The sequence below is a fragment of the Empidonax traillii genome, unplaced genomic scaffold, assembly GCF_003031625.1.
Source record: "Empidonax traillii isolate 1590-97213 ecotype Southwest subspecies unplaced genomic scaffold, ASM303162v1 scaffold869:size279042, whole genome shotgun sequence".
In the NCBI taxonomy this organism is placed as follows: domain Eukaryota; kingdom Metazoa; phylum Chordata; class Aves; order Passeriformes; family Tyrannidae; genus Empidonax; species Empidonax traillii.
Window position 1 is genome coordinate 128,493 of NW_020956062.1, and position 26,219 is coordinate 154,711.

Below are 26,219 nucleotides of genomic sequence, written 5' to 3' on the forward strand. Positions count from 1 at the left end.
CCCCGCGGGCCCGGGACCCTGCATGACTCCCGCCCGCCGCCGCCCCGGACCCTGCATGCCTCATAGCGCCGGCCCGCCCGCCGCCGCCGCCGCCGCGCCCGGCGGGGCCCCGGACTCTGGATGGAGCGGCGCCAGCACCGCCCCGCCGCATGGGGCGGCCCCGGAACGTGGATGGCGGCGCCGCCGCTCCCCCCTCCCGCCTCCGCCACACGCACCCGCTCCCATTGGGGCGAGCCCCGGAATCTGTATGGCACATACCACTGACTCGCCGTGGAGGGGTGTAACTTATACAGAGTCCCGGGCCCCCCTACACACAATGGCAGCAGCTCCCACATTCTTCCCCTCAGAGGAGTTGGACTGAACCATGGGGCGGCGGGGGCACGGCCCCCCTCCCGGCCCCCGACAGAACCCGCCTGGCCCTGGGCGATACCACTCCACGCTCCCCCATCTTCCTTCCCCCCGCCCGGGCAGATGGACGGCGCCGCTCTCACTCACCTCGGCATCCACTGTGGCCATGGCCGGAGCCCCGGAGCGCAGCCCCGCCCCCCCCGCGGCTCCTCACGCCTTGGCTCCGCCCCTCGCCCCTCATTCTTCTCAATGGAGACGCTGGGCCCGGCGCGGCGCATGCGCGGCCATCATGGCGGCCCCCAGGGCCGCGCGGGCCGTACGGTGTCATGGCGGCGCCCAAGGGGCGGTGCCGTACGGGCCGTGGGGTGACACGGGGACAGGGGTGGGATGGGGACGGACCTCCCCCCCAAAACCGGCACCCCCGCACAGCGGAGCGGCACCAAGAGCTCCCGAGACCCCGAGGCAGACGGGGAAGAGCAGCCGCCGTTGCCAGCAGAGCACAGAATGAGCTCTCCGGTCTTCCAGCAGCGGTTGGCCAAAAATTCTACACAAAATCCCTGCAAGGGCCCTGAAAGAGTCTAAAAGGCCCTCCCATCCTCCTGCCAAAAAGTTAAACCATTAAAAATCACTTTTTTTTTTCTCTTCTTCCATTTTGGCGTTATTTTCCCACTTTGGGTTATTTTCAGCCCAGCTCATGGAAGATATTTGGCATCTGTCTCACCCAAAGGCAGGGATGGGGCACAGGGAGCAGCTCACCCCGGTCCTGCCCCACGGAAGGGTCATTTCCAGCCCTTTCCTTCCCCACATCCCAAGCACCCACAAGAGCTTCAACCTTTCCAAACCCCACAGGGCCCCTCCCAATGCCCAGGCCCTAAATCCTTGACTGTAAAACAATTATCCCTTTTACAGCTCTCCAGCAAAGCAGAAAATAACAGGGAGATAAACACTTCCAAGGGCTCCTTGGGCCCACAATTGCATCAGAAACCACCCAGGGAAATCACACCAGCCCCATGGAGACACAGGGATGGGCAGGTACCTTTGCACCAACCTCCTGGGCAGGGGAATCCTTGTTTCTTGGAGGGAAACAGGAGCCTTCAAATGCCCTGACATCAATTGACACATTCATTATCAGCTCTCTGGAGGAACAAACTCCCTCCCTTGGTCCTCAGGCTGGTTTCCTGCAGCCCCACCTGTGCCAGGGCAGGCTCAGGTTGGATCTCAGGGAAAGGTTCTTCCCCCAGAGGGTGGTTGGCACTGAACAGGCTCCCCAGGGCAGTGGGCACAGCCCCAAGGCTGCCAGAGCTCCAGGAGGGTTTGGACAACGCTCTGAGGGACAGGGTGGGACTGTTGGGGTGTCTGTGCAGGGCCAGGGGTTGGACTGGATGGTCCCTGTGGGTCCCTTCCAGCTCAGGGTATTCTTATTTTGCTTTATAAAAAATTCTGCGAGTTTTCCTGCAAAGTTCTGAGTCAGGGGGGCAGCAGAAGGGAGACGTTCTCCAGAACTTCTGCCAGGTGCCAGGGTCCCATCTGGGGTTATCCTGCTCCCAGCCAACACCTTCACCCCACAGCCCCTCCTGCCCTGGCTGTGCCAGCCCTGGAGCCGTCGCTGCGTCGGACGATGCTCTCACCGACACCGGGCGGTTGTGCCGGCAGAGCTCAGGAGGGAGCAGAGCTCACACAGCGCGGTCACCCGGGCTTTGGGACAGGCTGTGACAGCAAAGCCGCCGGAGCGTCCCCAGCGGGGACCGGCACGGGCCGTGTGTCCCCATCGCTCACCCCAGAGCGGGACCCCCGGAGGTGTCGGCAGAGGTATTTGTGTGTCTGCCTGAGAGCCCCCGCTGTGCTCCAGGAGCCGCTCCGCGCCTCGGGGGAGCCCCCAGGACGCGGCGAGCGGCCCCGGGGCCGGGTCGGGCGGGGAAGGAGCCGCAGCCGCTCCCGGCCGGCAGCGCCGCGGTCAAAATAAGAGTCCCCGGGGCTGGGGACCCGCCCCCCGCCCGCCCCAGCCCCTCCGAGCAGCCTCTCCCGCAGTTTGGCGGCGGCAGCTAATTCATTAATTAGCTAAGTAACTAACTAATTAACCCCCCTGGAGAACCCCCCGCGCACCGGCAGCCCCGGCAGGGCCCTGGCAGGGTCCCCGCGGAGCCCCCGCCGCGGTGCCCCGCGCTGTGTGGGGACACGGAGCGGCCCCGGGGCTCTCGCCGTTCTGGGATTAGCCGAGCCGCGCAGGGAGTGGTGGTGGGATGCATGTCCTTCCCCTGGGATCCTCCCGGGATGGGGTGACTGGTCCCTGCACAAAGAACCACCAGAATAGGGATGTTGGAGACCTTCGGGTCCAGCGAGGGCCGGGTGTCACCCTGGACATCGACAATATCCCCAGTTAGGGATGCTCCGCATCACCAGCATCCCGCCCTGGGGATGCTCCCCGCGGGCTGTAGGAACAGCCTGCCTTCATCCCTTCTCCTACAAACCAACCCCCAGGTCCCGGCACCCCACGGGTCCCGTGCTGACCCCCGGACGAGGCGAGGGCGGTGGGTGAGGCCGAAAGCCCACCGGGACGGGCCCTGGTGGCTCCTCTCCCCAGGCATTTGCTGGGGCTCCGTCTTTCCCAGATGGAGCTGGGGACGCTGCAGCCACCGGGACAAACTTCCCTGGGTCGTCAGGGACGGCAGAGGCTCCCGCAAGAAGCAGGAATAGCCGGGAACACACAGAGCCCTCACATCCCACCGCTACGGCCCTTGTTCCCCTCAAACCCAGCGGTTTCTCCAACACCAACGGGGTGTGCTGTGCCATGAGCTCCCTGTTTTCCCGGAGCAGCTGCTGCTCAGGGCTCGGCCCGGGACGGGGCTCAGGGCTCGGCCAGGCAGTCGGGGCCGTCTCGCAGCCTCTCCGCGGCCACTCCGAGCTCCAGCCGGGCGGACATCGCCCTCTCCCGCCCGAGCCGGGCGAGCGGAGCCGGAGCTGCACATCCTGGGATTCCTGCCAGCAGGAAGAGCACAACCCAACCGCCCCAGCGCTTCCTCCGCCGCGTCCCTCCGGAGGGACCTTCCCGCGAAGAGAAGCTTCCTGTGAAGCTGTGTCAGGGCAGGGTTAGGCTGGATTTTGGGAAAAGGTTCTTCCCCCAGAGGGTGGTTGGCACTGAACAGGCTCCCCAGGGCAGTGGGCACAGCCCCAAGGCTGCCAGAGCTCCAGGAGGGTTTGGACAACGCTCTGAGGGACAGGGTGGGGTTGTTGGGGTGTCTGTGCAGGGCCAGGAGCTGGACTGGATGGTCCTTGGGGGGTCCCTTCCAGCTGAGGGTATTCCAGGGTTCTGTGATTCACCACAGGAACGAGCAAAGTTGCTTCAACCCACCAGGGTCTTCCCACCCCACCAGTTCCCCCCCGAATCAGACTTTGCTTCAGCCTTGGCTATAACCAAAATCCAAGCTCCAGCTCCATTGTGGATTCCTCCACGGACAGCCACGAGCCACTTCTCACCCTCTGTGCCCTCAGCACACGGACAGCTCTCACCACACCCCCCGAGCAAAACACCCATGGGCTTAAAAAAAAAAAAAAAAAAAAAATTTCTTTATTTACATTTTTCAGTTCTTTACATTTCGGGGTTTAAAATCTAGGACAAAAAATATTCCCCAGAAGCTGTGGTAAACATGGAAAACTGCGAGTTTATATTGGAAAACCCAGTAATAAATTGCACAGAAGTCTCAGGTTGTACAGAGCCGTCACAAATTGTTGTATAAAACCCCAAAGTCTGCAAAGAGAACCACAGGAATAAAGAATTACAGCCACATGCAGTGGTGCAAGAAAGGGCACAAGTTTTGAGGGGTTTACCCCACCAGTTTCTCCTGAGGAGGAGGGATGGGACATTCCTGTTGCAGATAAGTTGGAAATATTTTAAAATACAGAATAAAACCCAAAAGGAGCCCAGAACACCCTGTATCTCCTCTCTTGTGCTGGCTCAACAGGAAAACTTCCTAGCAAGAAAATATTTACTTTTACAAAACTCCTGAAACTTCAGTGGAAAGCTAAAAAAAGAAACACTGTCCAAGAGAAAGAAGAACCTTCACACCCCCTGTCTCCCCTTTCCCCATCTCCTGCAGGCAGTGGGACAGCAGGTGGCAAAGCAGGGTTTGGTAGGACACAACACTGGAAAAGCCAAATACATGGGGGTGGAACATGTGGAGAGCAGGACAAGAACGAAAACATGAAGGACAAAAAAGAAGCAGCAGGGGGAAAAAAAGAGGACTGGTGATATTTTTGGTATTTTCCATCGAATGCTGAGTTCGGAAATAATTAACTCACAGGCTTCTCCCGCGCCCCACTGCTCCCCCTCCCCATTTCAATCAAACCCAGAAACAACTGCTTGAATAATCTGAGCCAGGAATTTGAATGAATTCCTCCCAACTGCTGAAGTTTTTTACCCAGAGCTGGTTTCTGACAAATGGGCTTTTTCCCCCTCTTTGGGCCAGAGTTCAGGAAGAGGAGAGAGGGATGACCCAGGGCCTAAAGGAGCTCCCCAGGACTTCAGGAGGTGGAAGCCAGAGAGGCTGCAGAGAAGGGACACAGCAGAGAGGTAGAGGAGAGAGGGATTGATCCTCCCTGGATTGGGTGAGTGGACAAACCCAAACCCCCACCCATACCTTGGGGTTTGCCCCCTCGTGCTCAGCCAAAGCCCTTGTGTTGTCCAAGGATTTGTTGCCGCAGTGCCCTGGGGAAACAGGTGGGTTCATGGAGAGCTGGACTAACTCCTCCATCCTGCAGCCCTGGCCCATCCCAAAGGGCTCCCTGAGCTGTGGACAAGGCTGGCTGTGCCAGAGCTCCCTCCCCTGTGCACTGCAGGGACGGGCAAGGCTGGGCAGGAACGTTGGAAACCACAACTTCTCGCCCGTTGTGTCCCTTCACTTGCACAACACTGAGGCTGCTCCGGGGCAAACTAGGGGTGATAACCTGCTGCAGCCTGGCCACAGCCACCTCCCAGCGCTGGCAGAGGCCCCTCTCTGCAGGGTCTGTGCTGTGCAGCAGCCCTGCCATCCAGAAGGAGGAGGTGTCGCTCCAATCCTTCCCGCTCCCTCCACAGCCACCAGCAGTGATGGACACTCCTCACTGGTGAGGAAGAGGGTTCCCACTTGCTCCTTGCTTTGCAAAGAGGACTCTGTGTACAGCAAGAGGTGCCCAAGGACCGTTTGCAGCAAGAACAATTTGGGAAAGCAAGCTGAGGTGCATGGGAGCAGTGCAGAGATGGGAGGGGGTGAGGCACAGCTGGGTTCTCCTCTCCACAGCCTCCAGTATGGGCGGTGCATTCTCTATGCAAGGGTAAAACAAGGAGCACAGACACTGACTGGGGGTCTGGCCATAGTAATCGAACACCATTCCCATTTTCCAGCCAAGGAACATGGGCTGGACACATCACCTGCAGCTCAGCTTCAGGGATGGAGATGCCTCTCCCAGAGCCTGCAGCCCAACCCAGCAGCTCCAGAAGCAGGGACAGCTCACAGGAGTTTTCCCAGAGGTGGGGAAGGGATTTGGGTTGAGGCCTGAAAGGAGGGATAGGTACAGCCAACAGCAAGGAAAGCCAAGCAGCTACAGGCTGAGCCAGGCAAGACAGTTCAGCTGAGTGGGAGGAAGAGGAAGAGCACCAGGGGAGAGCTGTACCTGCCTTTGGCCCCCTGCACATCCAGAATGCTGCTCATGGCAGGCTGGACCACCAGGCAAAGGAGAGTCTTAGACCATGGAAACTGGGCAGAAGCATAAGCTGAGCAGAGAGTGAGGAAGGATCCGTCTGTCCAAGACACAGATCACACCCCAGGCTACCTGTGATGACAATATTTAGGCAACACCTACACCCTTCAGGCATGGGATCACCAAAGGGTGGGTTTGGGGAGGAGCCTTCTTCTGTTTTTAGTAAATTTGTTCCAAATGGCTCTGATGGTCTCCAGCCCTTCCAGAAAGAGCTTGGCTGTGCCATCTCCATCCTCCTGAAGGGAGAGTCCACTCTGCCCTTCCTCTCTGCCAGCCCAGCCCTGGCTTTGGGACACAGGGATGGGAAAGCAGCAGTGCAGTGGCTGCTCTCTCCACAGCCAAGCCCACGTGGTGCCAGACTCCCTGCAGCCATCTGGAACTACGAGCCTGGCACTGCACTCAGGACACACCAGGTTTATTTTCCCCAAGCTGCCTTGGCAAAGGTCACTGTCCTTCCTGGTGAGAGCAAAAAAACCTCACTTCATTCTGTAAGCAACCAGCAAGGTGCATTCCTGGATTTGGCATGAACAGGCACATGGAAAAGCATCAGAAATGGATGAAAAAAAGCACAGCATTTCTCTTAGAATAATTTATTAAATACAGCATTAAAATTTGTATTTATGAATTCAATCATTAAAAACAAAACTTCATCTCATATATATATATTTATATATATATATATATATATATTTGGGGACAATGACAATCACTCTCTCAGCATCGGTGCATGTTGTGCCAGCACTGCTCAGAACGGCACCTTCGCTATGCTACCCTTAAAGCAGTTCAACACTTAAAAAAAAACACCCCCAAATCAAACAAAAAGCATTTGCAAAGAAAGAGTGCAAAGCAGGGGCCTGTCCCAGCTGCCTGCAGGGTGTGCAGAGGTGGGCTGAAACGAGGAGGCAGCGGCTGTAAATGCTCCTAAAAGGGCTGTTGGGCATTGCCTGCCCAGCCTGGGCCGTGTGGGGACCAGCTCTGAGGTGCCAAAGGTGGTGGAGGCTGCAGTTTCAGCTGTGGCTCTGGACCAAGCGTTTTCCTCAGCTTGGGCAAGGCAACACGAGGCAAGCTAAACAAGGGTGGGGGAATAAAAGCACAAAAATGAAAAGAAAAACCAGCTTCTTCCCCCCCCCGAGCTGCCTGGTGCGAGCGAGGCCTTTGTGTCCCCACAAGCTCCCTCTCCTCGTTCTCACACCCTGCTGTGGCTCAGGGGACGTGCAATAAACCAGCAGCAGAGCAGAGCCCCGGCCCAGCACCCTCCTGTGCTGCCTGGGCAGTGCCAACCACTCCTGGAGAGATGCCAGGCTGAGCCCCAGGGAGGGTGGTCCCAGAGGGAAGTGTTTCCCAGGCAGGGCCCTTGGGCAGGCTCAGAGGTAGCGTCAGACAGACCCTGGTAACCTGATCATCGTGCCGTTCTGGCCTGGGAGGAGAGGGCACCTGGCAGGGCACACGGGATGTGGTTCCCCTACATGCAGAGTGACCAGCACTGTTATCCCAGGAGTGAGCCAGGAGCAGGGCTGGGCTGTGTCTGACAGGAGCTTTTCCATGCTGGAAAAGGGCAGGAGGTGGGTGGTGGGCAGCCCGTGGAACACCAGGCTCTCCCCCCACAGCCCACCAGGGCCTCATGGGTTATGAGCAAGTGCCCCCACGAGCTCCCCAGTGCCACAGGGCCAAAGGCTGCCAGTCACTCACCCCATAACACGGGTACAGCGAGGGCTTGTGCTTTTGGCTTTCAGTCAGTCCCTGACCTCCCAAACCTGCTTACTCCAAGAAACCTCCTGCTACCCTTAAGGACCTATGAGGACAAGGAGGAAGGGCTGTCAAAACCATTTCTGGAGAGCACATGGCCCCTAAAAGAGAAAGTCCACCCAGCCCAGCCTTCCCCTGCAGTGGAGACGTGCCAAGTCAGGAGCATTCAGATAAGGCATCGCGGGTGGTTTGATAGTAAAGCAGTTAGTGTTGACTACAGTACTGGAACAGGCTGCTGCCCAGGGCACCCCGGGGGCACAGCCAGCTCTCCAGCACCTGGTGCAGCAGCAGGACACGGGTCAGTCTCCCAGACCTCTCCTACATCCATACAGGCTGCTCTGGCTGCCTTTTTTTTTTTTGGTTTTTTACCCCCTTCCTAGAAAGAGACTTTAAAAGCCCAGGCTGGGATGTGCCAGTCCCCCCTCCCCAAGCAGCCAGAGAGACAAGAAGTCGCCTTGTGCTGTACCAGACTTTGCCACAGGCAGGTGCCCCGTGGCACCAGGGTGGGCAGCGCCAGCAGGGCCCGGAGCAGGGGAGGGCTAGTTGCCATTGCTGATGCTGGAGTTGGCACTGCTGCAGCTCTGCTCGTAGGATGGAGGTGCCTCTGTGGGGAAAGGAGGAAGGAGAGCAGTTATGGTGAGCGTTTGGGAGGTTCCCTTCCCCCCAGACCGTGTAACCCAGAGCAGAGTGAAGCAAACCACTGCCACACACGTGTGACACACGGGCACTGCCCGCCAGGACCCCGCAACCTTAGGCACGTGGGGTTTGTGGGTGCCAGCCAGTCCCATCCCTGCCCTGATGCCTACAGGGGTTGAAGTCACCCTCTCCCAGTCCTGTTCCATTCCTCCCCTTCTTTCACAAGCTTTCCCCCTCACTCCAGGCGACCCGTGCTCCGTGTGCCCCAACCCAGGGCTGCAGTGACACAGGGAGTGTCCCGTTACCCCAGTGCCAGCAGATGGGCTGCTCAGGGTGCTGACAGACACTGCTGGCCCCTGCCACCCCAGCATGGCTCAGGGACTCCAGCACGCTGGGATTTCCCCGAGCTTTTCCACCCTGGTCTCTCAGCTCCCGCCCCCACAGCCCGTGTGCTCAGAGCAGCTGCAGGCCCACTCCAAGGCGGGCAGAAGATCTCAGTGACATCACTTTCCTGGCTCTGCTCCCACCAGCCTCACCACAAGCCAGGGAGTTTTTCTATCAGTGGGAGGCTGAAAGCTCATTCAAGAACAGGGAGATCCTCTCAGGGCGAGCCCGGGGCAGGCACGGGCGCAGCCGTGGGAAGGACAGCCAGCTTTTTACAGCTGGAAAAGGGGAATCCTCCAGAGGCTAAAGCAGGCAGAGAGATCTCCTGACCCCCCATCTGACACCAGCCTCTGGCAGACTGGCATTCCCAGCTTCCCACCCAGGTCACATCGGGCAAAGAGATCGGTGGTAGGAGCGCTTTGCCCCCCTGGCAGCCCTGTCAGACCCCGGGAGTGCTGCTCACCGTAGGGGTATCCCCACGTGCTGTACTCTGGAGGCAGGATGAGGGAGCTGGCTGTGGGCACGGGCACCACGTTCCCCTCAGCGTAGTAGGGGACAGTGGCTCCCGTGGACAGGCAGAGCGTGGGGTGGTTTGGGGAGCCCGTCTGCTCCGAGTCCGCCCTGATCTCCTGGAAGCTCAGTCCTGGGGCGTAGCTGAAGGGCTGCTGCTGGGAATGGCTTTTGGTGGGGATGGAGATATTGTCCATGGGGTGATATCCACTGGCAGCCTCCTCTTCCTCCGGGGGGGCGCTGGGAACCACGGCAGACGGGATGTGCTGGATGGAGCGGGAGGGACTCAGCGGGACCCTGTTCACTGCAATGTTACCAATGTAAATGGGGAGGGTGACAGAAACCTCCGGGGACTTGAGGGACACCTGGAAGAGAGGGGAAAAACAGTGGCATCCTCGGGATGCATTGCAATGGGAAGGTTCACCTGCTGCGAGGACGACCCACACCAGCAGGGAGCACAGAGCCCCAGCCCAGGAGCACTGCTGAACTCACCTGGATGTAGTAGTCGATGTGTATGAGGCTGCAGCCCTGCAGGATGGACTGGGGCAGTGCTGGAACCAGGATCTGCTCCTTCCACTCCGCGTGTTTCCAGGCTTTCACTCCCGAGCCTTCCACCTCCGCGATGGTCCTCAGGTCGTAAATCCAGCGCCTGGATTTATAGGCCACTTTCTGCACAGACGGGGGGCACACAGGTAGCAGAGAGGCTGCAGATGGTCTTATGTCCCCCACAAATGTAAGTCAGGGCAAAAAACCACCCAACTGCTTCATCAAATATGCACGAGCACAGATCCAACGGGCACGTTGCAGAGCAGGAATACCCGTGGTTACATGACAGACTGAGTAGGTGTAAGCAAGACAAGTTCTACCTCCTCTTTCCCCAGCAAGGTGGAGACAAACAGAGTTAGTCAGATTCAGCCTCCTCGCTGCCACCCCCCCAGCCCCAGGCAGCAGAGATGCACACAGGGGAGAGCTGCCCCAGCTTCACAGGGGGGTGGAGCACCAGCACAAGCCCCAGAATCACCCTTTGGGACGCTCACCTGGAGCAGGCTGGCTACCACAGATCCCGTGTCCCGGCCGGATTTGTTCTCGATGTCGGTGCGGAGCTGGATCGCCTGTCCCACAATGTACCCCCTCAGGTCCGACGTGGCCGTCAGGATGATGTTGCCGCTTTTCACGAGCTTGTAGTTGAACTTCTTGGTGACGGACATGGTGTTGGGCTGCTGCAGGACAGCAGAGACACAGATGTTGGCTCAAGAGTCACAAACACTCAGAGATTCGAAGCAAGCAGGCAGAAATATCCGGTCTGAGAGGACGCAAAGAACCAGCAACCTGGCACTGCCACACACAGCAGGTCCCACTGCTCCAGCCCCCCCACTCCTCTGGTCCTATTAGTTGCTCTTCCCTCCAAAGCAAGTTCTCCACATCCAGATCTCTCCAAGCACCTGAAGCTATTGGCCAACATATCTCTCTGAAAAATGCTGAAAATTCACCTAAATCTTTCAAAGCGACACACAGAAGAGTCAAAAATCATTTGGAGCAGGGGCTGATGGCAGAGCAGGTCAGCTCAGGAGTCCTTGTCCTGCTCTTACATAGTCAGAGAGTTGTCCAGCCACACAGTGACTGCTCAGACAGCAGGACAAGGACAAGTGCTGGAGTGGTGGCACTTCCCAACCATGCCCCTCCTCGTTCCTACCTCGATGTCAGGGATGTCGTTCAAGTTGAGAGGGCAGAGAACGTAGAAGATTTTGTTGCATTTGTAGTCCTTGGAGAAGCGAGGTGTGTCTATCACAGCTTTCACCTGATGCAGGACCTTGCCAAAAGGGCCTTCAAATGATGTAGGAGCAGAGGCTGGCGTGGAGAGAGAAAGAAAAGGATCAGAAGGTTGTGACAACCCACCCTTAAGGGGAAGGAAGCACCCCAGGCTGAGTCAGGCCAGTCTGAACTGGAAGTATACTGCCTTTTTAACAACCTTCCTCTTTTCAACAGCTTCACCTGAGGAGTTCTGCAAGTTTCCCCAAAAAAAAGACCTGTGGTTGAACACCTGGGTCACTCAGAGACCTTGCTGCAACCTCCTTCACAGAAGGAGGCCCAGCTGTCACCCTGCCTCTGTCACCCAAGTCCTTCTCAGCACACCTTGAGAGGCTGCACAAGCCAAGGCTCAAAGGGAGGGACCCTCAGCCACTTTTGTGCATCTTTACCTGGCAGCAGGAATTGGAAGGGAAAGCTGTGCTCTCCAGCTGTCAGGACCCCTGTGGAAAAAAAAAGTGAAAGGTAAGTGGGACAGGCTGACAGGCCTTGTAAGGTGTGATCTTTTGGAGAGCACAATGTTCTGGAGAGAGAGGCCACCACCCAGGGAATCACACACACAGCTGCCTACAGGACTGGACAACTCCAGATTCAATGGGTAGCACTTGAGGCAACAGGAGAACCTGCTGCCAACCCACCTCTCCTTGGGACATGGTAAGACACCCTGTAAATCAGGCCTTTTGGGGCAGGGTTTAAGGGATCCCAGTGCCATGGTAGGTGGTTATCCCCAGACTACCAGCACAGGGCACAGAGCAGGGCTGGTGTGTGTTTATTTTTCCCCAAGCCTTCCCCCTCACAGGCAGTCAGGGGAAAGGTGAGAAAGCACAGGCACTGCCCGAGGGTGGCACGGGGGTCTGGTGGGCACAAAGCTCACCTCAAGCAGCCTCAGCCACACACCAAGCCCCTCACAGACTGCACAGGGTTCAGGAGCTGGAACCAGAGGTCCACCCAGCCCTGGTCCCAGGAAGGGACCTGCAATCCCTCAGCCTGGCTGCTTAGACCACAGAAGCTGAGGGAAATGTTTCCACAACATTAAAACCTCAGCACTTGTTTTCTTCAACCACTGCCCTGCAACAGAGGCCTTGAGGGCACAGAGCAGAGCCAAGAGCCAAAACAACAGGTACAGATTCCAACCCCCCAGCCCCATCCACCCTCCAGCACTGCCATTCAGATCCCAGATCCCCTCCCAGGCCAGGGTGAAGGCTGAACAGGACCCACAGTGTGATCCAGTAGCATCAGTCAGCTCCCAAAGTTGCCTCCAGTAAGAGAAGCACTAAGGTTTACCCACATTTGTTAAATCCGTGTACAAACAGGAGGGTTTGTTTTTAAAGCAGCAGTGCTGGGAGGAGACCTGGATGTTTGCTTAATGGAGACATTTGTTCTGCTTTGCAGGATCGTGTCTGGAGGTTCCAAACCCCCAGATTTGGCCGGTTCCTTTGTTGATGCAAGACGAGGAGACAGCTTGCCTGTTAGCAAGGCTGGCTGTGCAGAGCTGACAGAGAGAGAGCCCTGTCGTCAGGGGATTAAGTGGATTACAGGGAAGGGGGAGGTGGGGAAGAAAAGGGTAAATCCTCCCCACTGACACTGCACTCCAGGCAGGAGGCTTGACCTGTGCGTGGTTCAGGGTATGGAAAGCTGGACCTCTGCTTCTCTGCTCGCTCAGCCACCCCACGGGGACCTGAGCACACCCCAGTGAGTGCCTGTCCCACCCACAGCGCCGAGACAGGCGGGATAAATCACCCAGCACGCACCTCAGCGCTCCAAAGGCAGGCCGGGAGAGAACCAGAGATGCTTATTTATACACTTTGTCCTCACGGAGAGAGGAGTGAGGTTTGTCCCCTCCCTGCTGATCCCCCTCCCATCCCCCGAACCAACCACAGCTATGTGGGCTAAAATGCAGCGCTCGCTGCCGTCGCCAGGTGGAGGCACAAACCTGGGCTCTGCCAGGCCCGGGAGCTGGGCAGGCACGGGGGGAGGCAGGGGTGGGACGGCCTCTCCTTTCCCTCCTGGGCAGCCTGGCTCAGGTGAAGGTGCCAGGTGAGATGCAGCAGGTGCCTCTGCCTGTTGGTTCCAGGATAAACTCTGGCTGATACGAATAACTCGACTAACCTAGGGCTTGTTTGCTGCTCCTTAGGGGGTTTCTGCTTTTTAATGGGCATCGTTCGACATTGATCTTACACACATTATCCTTATTTTTGGAAAGGGAGTCGATAATTGGAATGCATCCTCTCTCCTGTGCAGTTTTGCAGTAAGGGGACTCTCCATCTGAGAGGGAGCAAGTCCTGCTCCTGCACTGCAGCAGGCAGGGAGGGAGGTGGGAGTTCCAGAGGGTAGTGGTCACAGAGTTTCCACCAAGGCCTAAAGAATTCCCAGCTGTCTGACCTGCAGAGCCCCACGTGAAGGTGCAGGAAGCGATTTCGAGTCTCCTGCTGAGAGAATGAAACTTCACAGCCTTTCCAGGACCCTTAGGATAAGCTCACCAAGTGAAAGTTCCTCTTTGACATGACAGGCAGCACCATCCCAACAAGTCATTTCCATCAAACTCCTGCCCAGCTCAGGTTCACCATCAGAAATCTGGGCTGGAAGAGAACATTTGAGCACTTCACAGTTTCCAATTCCCACTCTCTCCTTCCCCCAAAGAGGGAGAAGCATCTTTAGGCATCCTCAACATCGTGAAATGGCCACTCCAAAAAGGGTGGAAAGCAGGAGGGCTGTTGGAGTTCGGTGCCAGAGCTCTTTCAGAGACAAAGGCCAATAAAAGTATAAGGTGAAGAACAACAGATAATCCCCAACAAGATGGGAGACTCCCATGAAGGTATGGGCGTGATCCAGAGTGTCTGGCAGGGCCACAAGGCAGCAGAGACTGCAGATGAGCTTGTGTCCTGCCTGCCTGCCACTGCAGCAGGAGGAGAGGCAGATATTTAGCAGTAACTGTGACACCAATATGCTCCTCCCCCCGGGATCCCTAAACTGGGGTGAAAAGGGTCCCCAAATACTCCTGGGATCCCCAAATTTGGGGTGAAAAGGATCCCCCAAATCCCACCCATCGAGATCCCACATCGGGGTTGAAAAGAACACCCAGGACAGCCAAACTGGGAGTGAAATGGGTCCCCAAAAGCTTCCAGGATCCCCAAACTGGGGATGAAAAGGATTCAAGAACATTCCTGGGACCCGCAAATTTGGGATGAAAAGGGTCCCCAGAAACTCCTGGTACCACCAAATTGGGGGTGAAAAGGGACCTCCAACATATGCAATGCCCAAAACCACCCCTAGGACCTCCAAATTCGGGGTGAAAGGAACACCCAAACCCCCTGGGACCCCAAAATTTGGTCCCCAAAAACACCTGGGACCCCTAAAAAGCAGGTTAAAACTGGGCTCCTGCCTGCCTCTCTTGGCAGAAGATCCTCCAGCACGGACACAGCAGAGGCTCATTTACAACTTGCCTGGAATTACAAATCACTTCAGTCCTGCCCTGTGTCTGGTGGAAAGCTGACAAATCCCAAGCCAAGGCCCCTCACAGTGGGAAGGGAGGTGGCAGCTCCTTTTCAACTAGTTGCCAACTTTGCTCCTAAAGGCTGAACTTCCACTTCCAAATGCTGACTAATCTGGAGATAACAGGGAAAATCTGCCATTCCCCCTGTCCCAGCCACCCCTGTGGGCATGGGCAGGGCACAGAGCGACACTCAGGTACTTCTCACCTGCAGAACAGCAGCAAAAGCCACCTCAGCACCCACAGCCCTGGCGTGGGCACAGCAGGAGCTCAGCACTGCTCGGGGGTCTCAGGAGCCCCTCACAGCAGGGCAGGTGGGCTGCAGTGCCCCTGGGCAGCTCACACGCTCGCTGGGAGGGGAAAGGGCTGTGCCAGCCACGCTGAGCCGGTCCCCCCTCATTCCCAGGAGCAGGAACAAAGGCCCCACTGTGCTCAGCTGCAAAAAAGCTTTTCCTGAAGTTTATGTGCAGCTAAAAATACCTTGAGAAAGTCATTAAGCAGCTGGCTTAGCTGGGTTCTGCTGTGGGGCCATACCTGCAGCAGCCTTTACTCCTGATAGGAGCCAGGCCAGCAGAGACAGCCACCCCCACACGGTCCTGGGAAACATCCTCCCTAAAAATTCCTGGAGGGAAAGAAGCTGCTGCCCCAGACAGGCTAGGAAAAAAAAAACCCAAACCCAGATAGCAAGAGCAGCAACAACACACTGATAGGGCACAAGAGCCATCTTACAGTGCAAAGCAGAGATTTCCCTGAAGCCAGAGGAGATGTGTCTGGTCTCTCCCATTCATGGCTCAGCTGCTTCCCTCCATTCCACACCGGGACAGGGCTTGTTTTCTCGTACCAGGGGATGGGGAGGAGTCCTGGAACGGCTCATTTGCAGAAAGGAAATGCCTTGATCTAGAGGGCTGATGTCAAGACTTCTGCTGGGCCCTTGGTGACACTGCATTGCCACCCAGAGAGCCCTTGCCAGGCTGGAGAGGCTGGGCCTGTGAGAGCTTTGACAAGGCCAAGTGCAAGGTCCTGCACTGGGGTCAGAGCAATCCCAAGCACAAATACAGGCTGGGCAGGGAATGGATTGAGAAAGGCCCTGGGGACAAGACCTTGGGGGTGCTGGTGGAGGAGAAGCTCGACATGCCCCAGCCGTGTACAGTGACACCCAAAAACCCCCCGTGCCCTGGGCTGATCCCCCAGCATGGGCAGCAGAGCAGGGGGGATTCTGCCCCTCTGCCCCCTCAGGTGAGACCCCCCTGAAGCTGCTCCAGCCCTGGGGAACAACACAGGAGGGACATGGAGCTGCTGGAGTAAATCCAGAGGAGGCCACAGAGATGCTCCAAGGGCTGAAGCCCCTCTGGAGCCAGACTGGGAGAGCTGGAGGGGTTCACCTGGAGAAGAGAAGGATCCAGGAGACCTGAGAGCCCCTTCTAGTGCCTAAAGGGGCTCCAGGAGAGCTGGAGAGGGATGTGGGACAAGGGCCTGGAGGGACAGGACAAGGGTGAATGAATGGCTTCCCGCTGCCAGGAGGCAGATTTCAGTTAGATATAAGGAAGAACTCCTTCCCTGTGAGGGTGGGCAGGCCCTGGCACAGGTTGCCCAGAGAAGCTGTGGCTGCCCCATCCCTGGAAGTGTCCAAGGCCAGGCTGGACCAGGCTTGGAGCAACCTGGGCTGGTGGGAGGTGTCCCTGCCCCTGGCAGGGGGCGGAATGAGATGAGCTTTAAGGTCCCTTCCAACCCAAACAAAGGTTTCCCTGCACTCGCTGCAGACCAGCCCAGGAAAAACAACACCGTCATAGCTGTGTGGGGGTGAGATGACCACTCGTCTGTATTTACACTGTTAAACAAATGATCCAAGTCGAGCTTCCTCCACCACAGCTGCTGAAAGGGTTTGGGCTCTTGTCCCAGCAGTGCTGCCAGGCTCCTGCCAGGGCAGAGCTGGCAGCCAGAGGAAATCACCAGCCCTTCTCAGCCATCCTCCCTCCAGAGCGAGGGGAAGCTCCCTGCCCACACCCTGCCCTGCCAGCCAAGGGCTGGGAAAGGTCCTCTGGCAGCCTCTGCCCGAGAAGAACAGGGCAGGGCTGGGATTCAGGAGGAACCAAGCACACAGGGATAAGGACACTGAGCTGCTGCATCCTGCCTGGCTTCCCAGAGCTGTTCTGCAGCTCCTGGGTTAGTGGCCTGTGCAAACAGGCCAGTCTGACAGCGCCGGTGGGGCCAGATCTGCCTGGGCTGCATGTTCCAACCAGGCCATCTGCCAAATCCTCCTGCCAGGCTGGCTGCCCCAGCCCCAGTCTGTCCGTCGCTGGGGACCTGGAGGTCACAGGTGGTCAGAGCAGTGTCTCCACAAGGCTGATGGCCACCACCACAAAGCCAGGACCTCCAGGATGGTGCCGGGGGGGGAAAAGGCACTGTGGGGAAGCCAGAAGGGGGTTGGGAGGTGCCTTGACCACTCAGGCACAAACACAACATGCTCAGAGGAGCTTTTATTACTCACCCCTGTGAAACCCCACACTGCGGGGTGCTGGGACAGCCAGCCCAGAGGTCTGAGCACACAGCAGGCTCCAGGCCAGGAGACATGGAGTGGCACAACACACCCCTCTGCCTTGCCAGGCTGCACCCACGGCTAGACTGGGGCAAAAGAGATGAACATCACCGGCCAGGCCATATTCTGCGGTTCTGTGAATATTCTATGTTCTACTCCCTCTATCCCCAGAAGAGGAGGATGATATTTGCTCTACAACCACAACTGGGAGGCTGGAAGATGCCCCTGCACTCCAGGAGCAGCTGAAACAGAGCTCCCACCCCAATCCCCACCTCTCCCCGCTGGTACCTGCCAAGCAGACGGCTGTGGCTCTGCTCCCTCCTGCTGCACACACGGCTGGTGGAGCAGGAACAGGCTGCTCCTTTGGAGTACACATATTTTTTGGTTTCTTCTAGCAGAGGAACAGCAGGCCAGGCCATATGGCAATTTCTCTCTGGCTACTTAGCGAGTGATGCATTAATTGTGTTGGCCAAATCAAGTCCTAGGGAAAGGTACCAGGTGCCTGCTGGTCCCCGTGCCACAGCTCAGAGCAATACAATCTTCCTGCTGCCTGCAGTCAGCCCTCCCTCTTCCCTGGGGAAGGTGAGCTCCTCCAAAGGTGCTGAGATAGAGTGATATCAGCATTGCAGAGGCACAGCTCGGGTACTCTCCAGGCAGAGAGCAGGAACACAGCAGGTTTGGGTTTTCCACTTTGGGGTGGAGGAATGGGCAGCCCTCCCTCTGCCCTGTGCTGTGGGACAGTGACTCCCCAGCCCATCACCCTGCTCACCCCTGCCCTCCCTCATCCACCTTTGCAGCCCAGAGAAATGAATATCAGACACATCATACATCTGGATACTGATGTATCGAGCAAGAGGTCAGCGCTCTTCAGCTCACAGGAGGTTGTAGCAGAGCTGTCAGACGGGGAGCGTTAATTTTGCCTGTGCCAGGGCACTTGAGGCGATGCTGAGCCATCACAGCTTCAGCGTGAGGGCTCAGCTCAGCCCCTGGTGAGCGGAGCTCATGCACAGGATTACAAGCTGCAACAAAGGAGGGAAATGCAGCCAGAGGTGCCACACAGGGAGCAGCCAACAGCCAGAGGAGCCAGCACAGCCAAAGCTGCCAGGAAAGCCTCAGCACTCAGCTTGAACAAGAGCTCTCCTGCTCTGGGAGGCAGGGAGGGAGCACGGCCCCAGCAGGCTCCACCTTCCCGTTCACGGCACCAACTCGCTCCCAGCAGCTTTGCACACACACACAGACACCACAGGAACAACCCCCAGCACTCCAGCACGGGTAATGATGAACCTGCCTGCTACACAGGCACTGCACCACAGAGCCCAGCATGGAGGCGAGGGCTCTGCTGCCCATAAACCTCTGTGTCAGCAGTTTCCAGGGATATTCTCCATGAATTAGCAGGATCTGGCAGTATGGCAATGCTGCAAAAAAACCCAGAGGATTAACTGATCTACTGAGGCAAGAAACTGGGAAGTGCTGAGGAAGCAGTGACCCAAGGCAAGTGCAGATCCTTCTGTGTGGTCCTCCTGGGCTGAACCTGCTCCTGAGCCTGGCAGCAGAGTGTGGACAGGAGCTGGAACCAGCACATCCTTAATGGCTCAGCACTGCCCATGGGCACCCTCCTGCTCTCACCCGGGCAGGGGCTCTCCAAGAGCATCACCTGCTGCTCACACAGCAATTCCTGAGCACAGAACGAGAGACACGGGACTCACAATCCTGCCTAGTCAGGTCACCAAGCTTTTTAAATTCAGCTGGAAGCCAGGACAGTCACCCTGTGCCAACTGCTGGCCATGAAGGTGTTGTGCCAGGCCGGCAGAGAAGCACCCTGGGGAAGAGGTGATGCACAGCTGCCCCTTTTTAGCTCTTTGTGCAAGAAATCTGCCAGCAGAGGAAGCGTGTGGAGCTGCCAGGAAATCCCTGCAGAGCTCCGAGCTAACGAACAAGCTGCCAGGAGAAAGGTCAGCTGGAAACTACAGCCAGCTCCCTGCATGGGTTCAGCTCAGGTACAAGGAGGATTTTAAAGGGAATGAACGAACCCCAAAAGTCTACCTTTGCATGTACAGGGCAAGGGCTGTGTGTGCAGCTGGAGACACAGGGAAGAAACAGCCTCGTGGGGGTGCAGGGGACACAATGAACCTGCTCCTCTAAGGACAGAGCTGCTAAGGGAGGGGGAGAGGAGCAGGAGGCTCCACGGAGCTGAATCACTCCATTATACTGGATCAAGAGAAGCATCTCTGTGTCTGAGAGTGGTGGGTACAAGCAGTGCTATTCTGTGCTCGCTGCCACTTGATCTCCTGTGCTGCTGACACCTACAGAAACCCAACAGCCCCCACTCTGCTTGCATTTCTTTGTATAGAGACCCCTCCGAAAAAAAAGAAAAAAAAAAAAAACAGCACCAGGGAGCAGTCAAAGCCCAAGTGGGAAAAGCAAATCCCCATCTCAGCCTCTCCTCAAAGGAGGCAAACAAGGAGCCTCCCTGAGCAGCCCCTGTGGGCTCAGTGACCTCTGTGGCACTGCACTGTGCTCTCAGCAAACAGAGCAGCGAGAGGCTCTGGAGCAGCTGGCACGCTCTGCACTTCCCAGCAGCTTTTATGTAAAGAGCCCGAGTTCATTAAACCGTTGGCCTGTGTGTGACTGCCAAGGCTGCAGCACAATCCACAGCTCCTCACGGGTGCCTGCTGCCTCCAGCTCCTGCTCAGCTCCAGAGGCTTTCCCAGAGCAGGGAGGGCGTGCTGCTCCAGTGGGGACAAGCACCGGGTGGGCACTGAGGGGAGCAGGGCCCTCTGCAGCAAAACACTGATCACCACCCTGCCGATGCTCCAGGGGCACAGCCACCCTGGGTGCTGCTCCAAGGCAGGGGCGAGGTGGGAAAGTGCCTTAAATAAGTGCCTTACATTGCAAAGTGGGCATCTGGGTTATTTCAGGGCCTGCCTCCCTGCTCATGCGATGTACAGCCCTAAAACAACCCCAAACCGCTGAGTAAGGCAAGCAACGGCTGCAGCCGCTTAGGACAAGCTGCCCCCTCACTCACTGCAATGCAACGGTGCGTGGGAGGAGAAGTGTGGAGTCTCTCTTACAGACACTTGAAGAGCAATCGAAAAGCCTCAATAGTTTGGCAAACCTGTTCTCCCCTTCCCCCCGAGTGTCCTCAAAGAGCACTGATCGCTGTTTCCCGAGCCCATTGCTCAGGATGTGGGAAGGCAAAGCAGGGGGCGGGTGGTTTTTCAGGCTCAGCCTGTCCCGGAACCACCTCCCCAGCACTGCGGTGGCACCGCTGGAGCACCAGCCACTCACCAGGGACTGGCAAGACGGAGCCCCGTCGGCTGTGCGGCCTTGGGGACCTCTGGGATCCTTCCTCAAGCCGAGCCAACACTACCAGGCTGGATGAACCCTCTGCGAGAGATCCGGGGATGGTGCCAATGGACAGCCTGGCATCCCCCCCTCTGCCCCAGGGCACAGCCTGGCTGCCAGCTCCCCCTAGCAGAGACACGCTGCTCCCCCTGCCTTTTTGGTTTTTTAATGCACTCCTCCGAAAAGAAGAGATAGTGGGGGAAAGGCGGGAACAGAAGAGTCCTGTGAGGCAGAAGCAAATTCCTCCCCTCCCTCCGTTCATTTCCACCTGTGCTGCTGGGCGGGGACACCCCCTGTGCCGATCGCTGGGGCAGCAGGGCAGGAAGGGCCTCCCGCGGTCCTGCCCTCCCTCCTGCAGTTTGCTTTCCACGGCTGGGGGAGGAGGGGTGGGCACGGCCAGCCCTCACCTGGAGGAGCAGCTATGGATTCACCCTGGGGTGTTCTGCGTGGTTTTTTACACACCCGGCAGGGCCATACCCGATGCCGCTGCAGTGACCTTGGCTTGCGGTGCTCTGTCACTGGTGGCTGTCGATCCCGGCCAGGGAAAAAGTCGTGTGCTGGCAGTGTGGGCCAGCCCCTTTGGAAGTCTCCTTGGAAACGTTTCCCACACCCTTAACTCACCCACACCCTGGCCCCTGCCATCACCCAGCAGCGAGCTCACCACTCCAAGAGCCAGGAGTCCAGCTGGGGGTCAGCCCTGCAAGGAGCCCCCCATGAGATGAGGGGCATCATGTCTGCCTGAAGCTCCTCCGTGCTCTCTTCAGGAAAGGCCAGGACAGCTGGGAGCTATTCCTGGAAAGCCTAAAAACGCCATGACTGAGTCAGCACTGAGGCTCCCCCAGCAAACCCCCTGCCACTGCCCCACTGCCAGGAGGCCACAGACAGACAGACAGACAGGCACACACAGAGGCAGGGACACAGAGCAGCAGCCCAGCTCCCCTCTGCTGTGCCAGCCCAGCCACGCATCACTGTCAGGGTGAGGGCTGTGACAGCACAGTTATCTGTGTCCCTGTGCCGCAGGCTGGAGCTGTGCCAGCCCCCAGGGCTTTTGTTCCCACATCCGAGGGAGCCAGCGCAGCAATTGCCAGGGGCAGCTTCAAAGTCATCACTGCTGGTAGACTTGGGGTCAAAGGCAGTGCCAACACCACCCCCTCCCATCCTCATCCCATCCAGTCCTCACAGAGGCCCAGCAGTCCTGCCTGGAGACAGACACGGCACAAACACTGCCCGTCCAGGACAGTTCCTGGGCACGAAGGGCAAATCGCCAGGAGCATGGCCCTTGGCTGCATTCCCACACATGGGGACAGCCTGCCCTCTCCCTGTCTGCTTCCCTGGAGCTGGGAATCAGCAGCTGAGAGCTCCAGCAGTTGTGTCCACTGGGAAGGGCAGAGGTCAGTGACTGTGAGTACCCAGCAGGCTGTTCCAGACCCACTGCTGGTACCAGGGCCAGGCTTTGCCCATAACCACACTGCAGCTCTGCAAGGCAGGACAGCAGTGACACCATAACACACCTCAGCTCCTGAGCAGGGACAGATTTCCGCTTCAGTTCATTGCACCTCAGACAAGTCAGGCACTGCCAGCAGCCCAGCCCTGCCACCCACTCAAGGCTGGCAGAGTGTGTGACACCAGCAGGTGACAGACAGCAACACTGCACTGGGCAGCACACAAGAGTCTGGGTCCCAGAAAAATCAAGAGCCAAAACACCAGGGTTTTCCATGAACAGTTTAAGAACTGGGAACACCAAATTTTGGCTGTCTTTGGGATTCGGGCCTTCCAAGTTGACACTTCAGAGCCATGAAAATGCATAGTCAGCAATGCATTTCCTCCCCATCCTTCCCAGTTCACAGTGGTCCAAATTGTCAAGGGGATGGCTCCCAAGGGCAGCCTCACAAGAACTGGCTGCCAAAGCACCTACCAAAGTCTCCCAGAGGCTGCAAACCCAGTGAATAGCACCTTCCCACTCCAGCCTGGCTTGTGCCACTGCTCAGCTTTACCAAGACAGAACCAGCCACAAGATCACAGCTCTCTCTTGAATCACTAAATACCAGAAGCAAAAGGTGCATTTTTCAGCTGCAGGTTTAAACCTCTCCAGGAGTCCACACTCATTTGCAGCCTCCAGCCCCCATCTCATCTAAACTCAGTAGTCTGCAGCACCTCATCAAGGGATTTTGTCACCCTGACATTCATGGCCGGGCTCTGTGCTCAGCCCTAAATCCACACTCAGGCAGGAATGTTTCCCACTGCCCTCCCAGACAGTTTACCTCCCCCTGCAGCCCCCACTGGGCCGTGAGCCAAGAGGTGAGCCAGCCAGCTGTCTGCCTGTCCAGGGACCTGGAGCAAGCAGCCCTCTCTCCAGTTGCTGTGGGGATGTCAGTCTCCCCTCCGTGCTAAAAACTCTGCTTGCAAAATTGCTGAGCCAACAGAAACTGCCACTTCACTTTTAACCCATTTCCTGTTATCAGATAAAACAGTATCAGGGGGCTGAGCTCCTGCTATCCCGGGCTTTGCCACCTTACTGTTACAGCCACTGCCTTCAGCAGGTGAATACTGGCACTGCTTGATTTCAACAGGAGCCAGGGCACAGCATGAATTATTTGTGGTAAGGCTGACCTATTTAACAGCAGAAAGACAGCATTCATTCGGGCCCAGATCCCCCCAGAGGCTGCTGGTGTCACTTTACCCCACAGATAATGCAACCCTGTCACCAACTCTGGGCATGTCACTCGTGGGTGGTGCAGGGGGTAACCGTCCCAGGCTGATCCTGCCGTGCTCCCAGTGCTTCTCTTGGAGCACAAGTGACACCTCCAAAGCCCTTTCAGACTGCTTCTGGCTTCCTCTGACCAGCTTTGAGCAGCGTTTTGTGACCACCATGGTCAACACGTGCAGGAAGTGGGGCAGAGAGAACCCACAGGGCCTTGGGACAGCAGAGCAGTCGCTGCTGACAGCTCTGCTTCGGGTAGATCAGGGCCAGAGGATGCCAGCAGAGCGTGCAGGGTGCCTGCCAAGTTCTGCAGCTATTGAGGATGCTTCTCTGCACAGCTCCTACTAAGCTCTTGTAGTCCCCAATATTGGCTCCCATCCCCTGTGCACAGGCCAAGGCAGCCTGTGAAGGGGTATCTCACGTGGAGAGGATGCTGAGGTCTGGGTGATACGTCTCTGTAAACCATCTCAGAAGCACAGATCTCCCCCAGGGCTCTCTGGACCGTACCTTTGTCTGCCAGGGACAGGGTGCTGTTGAAGTATTGCTCCTCCACGGTCCAGGCTGTGTCGTTGATCTTGTTGGACACCCCACAGGACCCAACGCAGCTCACCTTGATGGCTGTGGAGAGACAGCACACACATAAGCACTGGGAGAAGGCAAAACCTCGGGTCCAGACCTGCTGCAGGTACTGCACATGGCCCTGTGCCTTGTGAAAACACACACGGGGTGCGAAAATGGAGCAGTGGAATCAGGTCAGCTTTCATTTCAAAATCATATTTTCCCCCTACTCCCAGCACTGCTGAGCTACCCTACTGCTATTCCCAGATATGATCACCTTTGAAGTCCTCGAGCTGGCTTCCTTGCACTGTGGAAGCCCTTACCAGCAGTGATTCCAGCTCCCTGAGAGGTGAACCTCTCACTAGTTTTCCCCCAAAAGCAGCTGTATCCTCTCCCAATTCATGGAGCAGCCTTGGCACTCTGGCTGTCAGAGAGACCTCGGTGGCAGAGGCTGTTCCTTGACCTTGCTGCTCTCCTATACACTGCCCCCCACCCCACAAGGAGCCTGATGTCCCACTGCCCCTGGGAGCAGAGACATGTTCTGCACAAGCCCATTAACCAGCTAAACAAGGTGTGCAGCCCTGCCTGAAGCAGCAGCAGAAAGCTGAACCCCCCCAGTGCAGTGGGTTCTTTGCTGCTTGAGTTCACAGCCCTGCCAGCCTCAGAGGACATCTGCACCCCTGGGAGCCTGTCCCATGTCCCAGGGTCAGTCTCCGCTTCAAAGGGTTGCAGTAAAAGCACTTTGTCCTGCATCAGGACCTCCAAAATGTTGCTTCCCAGCAGCCAGACACCACTGCCAGGGACACAGGGCTCAGCAAAGCCACACAGCACAGTCTGGAGGCATCAGAGATGCCACCTGACCCTCCCAAAGCAAGGACAGTAATTTGAGCTCTGTTCGTGCCTTGCCTGGAGAAAGTCACCCCTGAGCTCAGCCCGGCTCAGAGGAGCCACGTGGCTCTCCGAGGAGCTCCCCACAGACATTTGCAGTTAGTCTTGGCCAACACTCAGCAGGTTGAAATTAAGCTCTGGTGTCGACACTGGACCACAGAGACAGACAAACGTGACAGACTGGCCGTGCTGCACAGCAGGAGACCTGCAGTGCTACCCCCACACAGGGGGGGACACAGGCAGGCCTACAGTGCCACAAACAGAGCCCTTGGGGCTGTCTCCCATCCCAAATCCCTCCAGGTTTTGCAAGACATTTAATGGGCCCGCAGAACTCCCTCACCCCATTTGCCAGGTGCATGGTTCTGCTGGCAGGAAGGTGGCAGGAACCACCAGGCAGACTCGGTGCCCATTTCACCCATCTGTTCCCGGTATTCAAGCCACGGCCACAGGAAGCATCTCCCTGGGAAGCAGGTGGCCAGTCTGCCTTGGATTAAGAGCTCTCCTATCCCCTCCACAAGCATTCTCAGCCCTGCCAATACCACCACCTCCACTCACCAACCCAAACACCAAGTGATGCTGCCTGCAACCACCTCAGCCAGCTGTCCAGAGCACCTGCCTGGCCAGTGTGACCTTGTCTTCCTTGCTGACACAGGACAGTGTGGAAAGAACCCCAAACCCAGCCCTCTCTGCAGGGGGAACGCAGAGTTCTCACCCCAGTCCTGGCAAGGGTGGGTGCTCTGCTATGTGCAGTCAGGTGGAATGAGCTCCTCAGGGCTTAAAGTCTCTAATCCCACAAGGAAGAAGAGCCTCCTCCATCACACCTCCTGCCATACCCCCACAGCTCATCACGACTGAGATGAAGAGCCTATTGCAGTCCAAGTGTTGTTTTGTACTCAAGGACAAAGGATAAGCAGCTCCAGATGCCAACTCTCATTAACCAAACACAAATACAGCACCAAGGCTGACACATCTCTCGCTTGTTCGTGTCTGTGATGTGTGTTGGCATTTCCAAGGCAGGGCAAGAACAGGAGAGCACGGCCTGCAACAGGAGCTGCCACCCCACAGCACCCCTGGGCTGAGCCCTCCCAAGGTGAACCAGCACAGCAAAGCCCTGGCACACCTCCAGGGGACATCCAATTCTCTCTTTTGCAGGATGGCAAAGCCAAAACCACGGAGGGGTCTCAGCATCAGGAGTTACAGAATGTGCTGAGTTAGAGGGGACACACAAGGATCATGGAGTCCAACCCTCAGCCCTGCACAGGACTATTCCCAAGGGTCACCCCCTGTGCCCCAGAGGATCATCCAAACCCTCCTGGAGCTCTGGCAGCCTTGGGGCTGTGCCCACTGCCCTGGGGAGCCTGTTCAGTGCCAACCACCCTCTGGGGGAAGAACCTTTCCCTGAGATCCACCCTGAGCCTGCCCTGACACAGCTCCAGCCATTCCCTGGGGGCTGTCCCTGCTCCCCCCAGAGCAGAGCTCAGTCCTGCCCCTCCTCTGCCCCTGCCCAGGCAGTTGGAACTGCAATGAGCTCTCCCCTC

At 57.4% G+C, this 26,219-nt stretch overlaps 2 protein-coding genes across 2 annotated transcripts in view; both read right to left on the reverse strand.

Moving 5' to 3' along the window:
* Nucleotides 1-584, reverse strand: part of EHMT1 (euchromatic histone lysine methyltransferase 1) — a 122,068-nt gene extending 121,484 nt beyond the window's left edge. The window contains exon 1 of the mRNA XM_027902393.1: nt 496-584. Within this exon, the coding sequence (XP_027758194.1) occupies nt 496-516 (21 nt within the window). The 5' untranslated portion in view covers nt 517-584. The remainder of the gene's footprint in view (nt 1-495) is intronic.
* Nucleotides 585-7,286: 6,702 nt separating this feature from the next.
* The window catches only part of ARRDC1 (arrestin domain containing 1), a 34,792-nt gene continuing 15,859 nt past the window's right edge, over nt 7,287-26,219 (reverse strand). The window contains exons 2-8 of the mRNA XM_027902403.1: nt 23,743-23,853; nt 11,556-11,606; nt 11,051-11,205; nt 10,395-10,577; nt 9,850-10,026; nt 9,311-9,722; nt 7,287-8,431 (exon numbers count right to left, since the gene is read on the reverse strand). Of these exons, the coding sequence (XP_027758204.1) occupies nt 8,367-8,431; nt 9,311-9,722; nt 9,850-10,026; nt 10,395-10,577; nt 11,051-11,205; nt 11,556-11,606; nt 23,743-23,853 (1,154 nt within the window). The 3' untranslated portion in view covers nt 7,287-8,366. The remainder of the gene's footprint in view (nt 8,432-9,310; nt 9,723-9,849; nt 10,027-10,394; nt 10,578-11,050; nt 11,206-11,555; nt 11,607-23,742; nt 23,854-26,219) is intronic.